Here is a 4,089-nt window from a genome sequence, read left to right on the forward strand (position 1 = left end):
CAAAAGAACTGAAACCTTGCCCCAGTCTTACATCATCCTCGCAAACATTGGCCTGAATGAGTTGACATTTGTGGCATTTGTGCCCATCTCCCTCCCTGTGGGTCTCCCTCCCCTTGGATGACCCTCTACTTCACCAAACCTGGCTGATTCTTCCTCACGGTGTGTCCCAAATCAGTGAGCCTAACCATGTCTGTTGAAATCCATAAGGATTTTGTTAGCTAATCTTCAGAAGAAGAACACCAGACCTTTCTAGTCTTGAAGTCCCACTAGAACCTGTCCAGTGGGGTGATGCTGCAGCGATTTGAGAGCCTGTTAGCACAGCATCCAGCAGCATAACAAGTCCCAAGCCATGACAAGTGGTAGGGCGGCCATAAGGGTTACCAAACCCACGAGCCCACTGCCATGCTGTCCATGAAGAGTACAGTCACCCTCTACAGGACAAGGGAGAGCTTCTCCTTTGTGAACATTTTCATAGGAGCAGGCAGTCTCAGCTTACTCCCCCAGACTGACGGTGGGTTTGAACCACCAACCTTGTAGTTGGTAGCCCAACTCCTAGTGCACAGCACTGCTTGGGCTTTTTACCTTAAATATTACAGCATGGGACACTCTACAGTGCAGTTCTACGCTGTTATAGGATCACTATTAGTCAGAATCAACATGATAACACTGAGGGTTTTCTTTTTGCTTTTTCTAACACTCTCCTTTCTTTTAACTCTAAGAATATACATGGCAACTTAAGAAATTATCCAACAAAGAAACCAATTTTGTTGCCAATTATTCCAATGAGAATATACTACGTGCAAATTCTAGAGATCAATCAACCACATCAGACAGAAAAGCCATACACTGTACCCCAAACAGTTGAGGCAACAATGAACTCAAGCATAGCAGCACTTCAGCGCATGGTGTAGGACCTAACAGCGATGCCTTCGGATGTATTAGGGCTACTCTGAGTGAAAACTGACTTTAGGCACCTGAAGACAAGAGCTAATGGAGAAAAGTATCTAAGCATGATAAGGCATTAAATCCAATTATTGTGAGACCATTCAATGATAATGCTTTAACAAAAAACGTTGGGCTTTAGGACAAAAAGCACTCTGAAGGGCAGAACTGATTAGTATTTAATGCTGATAACCAAATACATTTTGCTTCATTATAAAGCCAACATAACTGAGAAGAATAAAAGCCTCGTGGACAAAAGCGCATTTAGCAATCCGATCCAGTTAAGCAACAGTACTTGCGAGGGGAGGGGAGGGGGCAGGAGCCTCCATTCACAAGCCCGTAGAATCACTTACCACAAATTAACCAGGAAAGGATGCTCCAGGCCCTGCATGATCTGGAGTTCTTTGAAGACATTTCGCACTTCGTTCCGCTCCACACACTTTTGTTTGTTCATGTACTTCATTGCATACATTTTCTTGGTGTCGTTCTTCTGCACAATGCAGACCTAATGGTGCAAACCAGGGTCAAAATACTGCGAGAGAAATGAGGAGCGGTGACAGGAGGGAACAAGGCTTGTCCTTTGGCATGACTTGGGGGCCTTAACACTTGAAAACCACTGACGTTTAATTTGCCACTCAGCTCTGATTTAAGAGCAAAGCTTTAATTTTGTTCCCCTGTACCAAATCAGTTCCCTTCTTTCTCAAACAAGTTGCCTGTTTCTTTCTTTTTATTTAGAAAGGACTTTGGAGAAAGCATTTCTACTTTAGGGATCTTCCATTAACACATGACATTCACGCCCCTTTCAGAGTCTGAATAGGCATGTTAACTATCAAGCTGACCAGGAGTTGTGCAAAGATTATCTCTTGTACAACCATAGGGGATATACCAAAAAAACCACAAAAACCCTTGAAGCACTGGGAATATATTACATTTGATGTATATGTTTTTGAAATACTAGAGCAGTGGTTCTCAACCTGTGGGTCGCAACCCCTTTAGGCGTCAAACAACCCTTTCATAGGGGTCACCCAATTCATAACAGTAGCAAAATGACAGTTATGAAGTAGCAACAAAAATAATTTTATAGTTGGGGGCCACCACAACATGACGGACTGTATTAAAAGATCGTGACATTAGGAAGGTTGAGAACCACTGCTCCAGAGGGTCATATGTTAAAGAGTAGATAATGAATTATTTTAAAATTCAAGTTCAACATGAAATATGACTCTTCTTTAAAGCATGTCCCAATTGAGAAATTAATAATCAGGTACTGAATCTAGACACTTCTTACAAAAAATAAGCTGAATGTAAGTTTAAATACATAAAAAACATAATATAACTGAGGGGAAAATAAGAGAAATCGGATGTCTTTCTTACCATCAAGAGCTTGTTGTTATGCTAAAATGATGACTAGACACATAGCTGATTAAATTTGAAAACACATTCTGAAATCCTGTTCTCTTTTAGACTGACTGCTGTCAAGTTGATTCCAACTCATAGGATCACATATAGGGTTTCTGAGGCTGTCGATCTTTACAGGATTACATAGCCTCATCTTTCTCCTGCAGAGCAGCTAGTGGGTTTGAACTACTAGCCTTGAGGTAAGTAGTTAGGAGTCCAGTGTTTAGCTGATGGCATCGCTAGAGTTACAGTTTCTTTAGAGTAGAAGGGAAAGTCTTAAGCTCTAATTAGATACTACATATCTTCAAATTATGGAGATTTAAAAATAAAGAGCTGTATAAAGGCATCTCCAAATTATCTCTCTTTATGGTTCCAGTAACTCAACAATCTGAACATTCCTGAACCCTCACTTTCCTGAGCTACACAACCCTGCTAGTGGTTAATCATTCATTATATTTGTTCTCACCTTCCCAAAACTGCCTTTCCCAATGGCACGAAGAATTTCAAAGTGATCAAAAGTGACTGTAAAACGAAAAAGAAAAGAAGAACATCACAAGTTATTGTTAGTTTCTCCATAGTAACTAGGAAACAGTAAATAAAGATTGGGATAAACTGAAGCACCTTATTTAAACCTGCATTTTAGACTATCTTAAAACGTGATTCATTCATTCACTAAAGATTCGTCGAACACTATTATATATTAATCATAATGCCTGGTGTTGCAGATGTGTTAAACAAAAATAGAATCTCTACTTTTATGGAGCATCTAGTCTAGTGAAGCTCTGTAAAAACTCATGTGGATCAAATAGTGAGATAAATAAAATGGAAATCTAAAATTAAAAAGAACATATCACTGTAAAGAATACATAATGGTACTTGATCTAGTAAGCCAGGAGAATCCATTTTGAGCACAATCACTAACGTAGATATCTGGCCTTATATGAATATGACACTACAACGGCTCTGATTTTTCATTTCTTAAAATTACAGTGAAAATTAAAATACAGTTGCCCATTAGATATTCTTCAGGTGTATAATTTCTAAACTGCTATAGAATTGATTCTGACTCACAGTGAGTCTATAGGACATTTCTTGGGGCCATCCCTCAGCGTGAAATTTGCTGGGTTATACGTGAGTCGTCTGCATTACTTCCTGAGGAATCACTACGTTGTTTTCCACTTGAGAGGAGTATCAGTTCCTCTTGGCAAGGGTCTTCCTCTTTTTCACTGTCCTGCTGTACCAAGCATGCTGTCCTTTGCCAGGGACTGAGCGCTCCTGATAATATGTCTGAAGTCGTTGAGATGAACCCTCACTAACTTTGCCTCTAAAAAGCACTCTGGCCTTACTTCTTTCAAGACAAACTTATTTGTCCTTTTAGCAGTCCACAGTACTTTTCTATATTCTTCTCCGGCACGATAATTCAAACAAATCAATTCTTCTTCAATCTTCCTTATTCAATGTCCATTTTCCACATGCATATGAGGAGATGGAAAATAACATGGCTCAGGTTTGGTGCACCTTAGTCCTCAAAGCAACATCTTTGCTTTTCGACACTATATAAAGATCTTGTCAGCAGATTTACCCAATGTAACGTGTCTTTTGATCTCTCTCTTTTATAATCATTTTCTTGAGAGCTCTAAAAATATCATAACATTCCATAGTTCAATCACATCAAGCAGTATTGTACAATGGCTATCACAATCAGTCTCAAAACATTTTATTTTTTCTTGACCTCCTTGATATCAGCTC

At 39.4% G+C, this 4,089-nt stretch overlaps 1 protein-coding gene across 6 annotated transcripts in view; it reads right to left on the reverse strand.

Annotated features, from left to right (window-relative positions):
- The window catches only part of STK32A (serine/threonine kinase 32A), a 200,057-nt gene that overhangs the window by 145,355 nt on the left and 50,613 nt on the right, over positions 1-4,089 (reverse strand). For all 6 annotated transcript variants that reach the window (XM_045284913.1, XM_045284916.1, XM_045284915.1 and 3 more), the window contains exons 3-4: positions 2,807-2,862; positions 1,296-1,447 (exon numbers count right to left, since the gene is read on the reverse strand). In XM_045284913.1, the coding sequence (XP_045140848.1) occupies positions 1,296-1,447; positions 2,807-2,862 (208 nt within the window). The remainder of the gene's footprint in view (positions 1-1,295; positions 1,448-2,806; positions 2,863-4,089) is intronic.

This window comes from Echinops telfairi, unplaced genomic scaffold (assembly GCF_000313985.2).
Source record: "Echinops telfairi isolate 266 unplaced genomic scaffold, ASM31398v2 ScPeMD7_7469;HRSCAF=8507_0, whole genome shotgun sequence".
Classification (NCBI taxonomy): domain Eukaryota; kingdom Metazoa; phylum Chordata; class Mammalia; order Afrosoricida; family Tenrecidae; genus Echinops; species Echinops telfairi.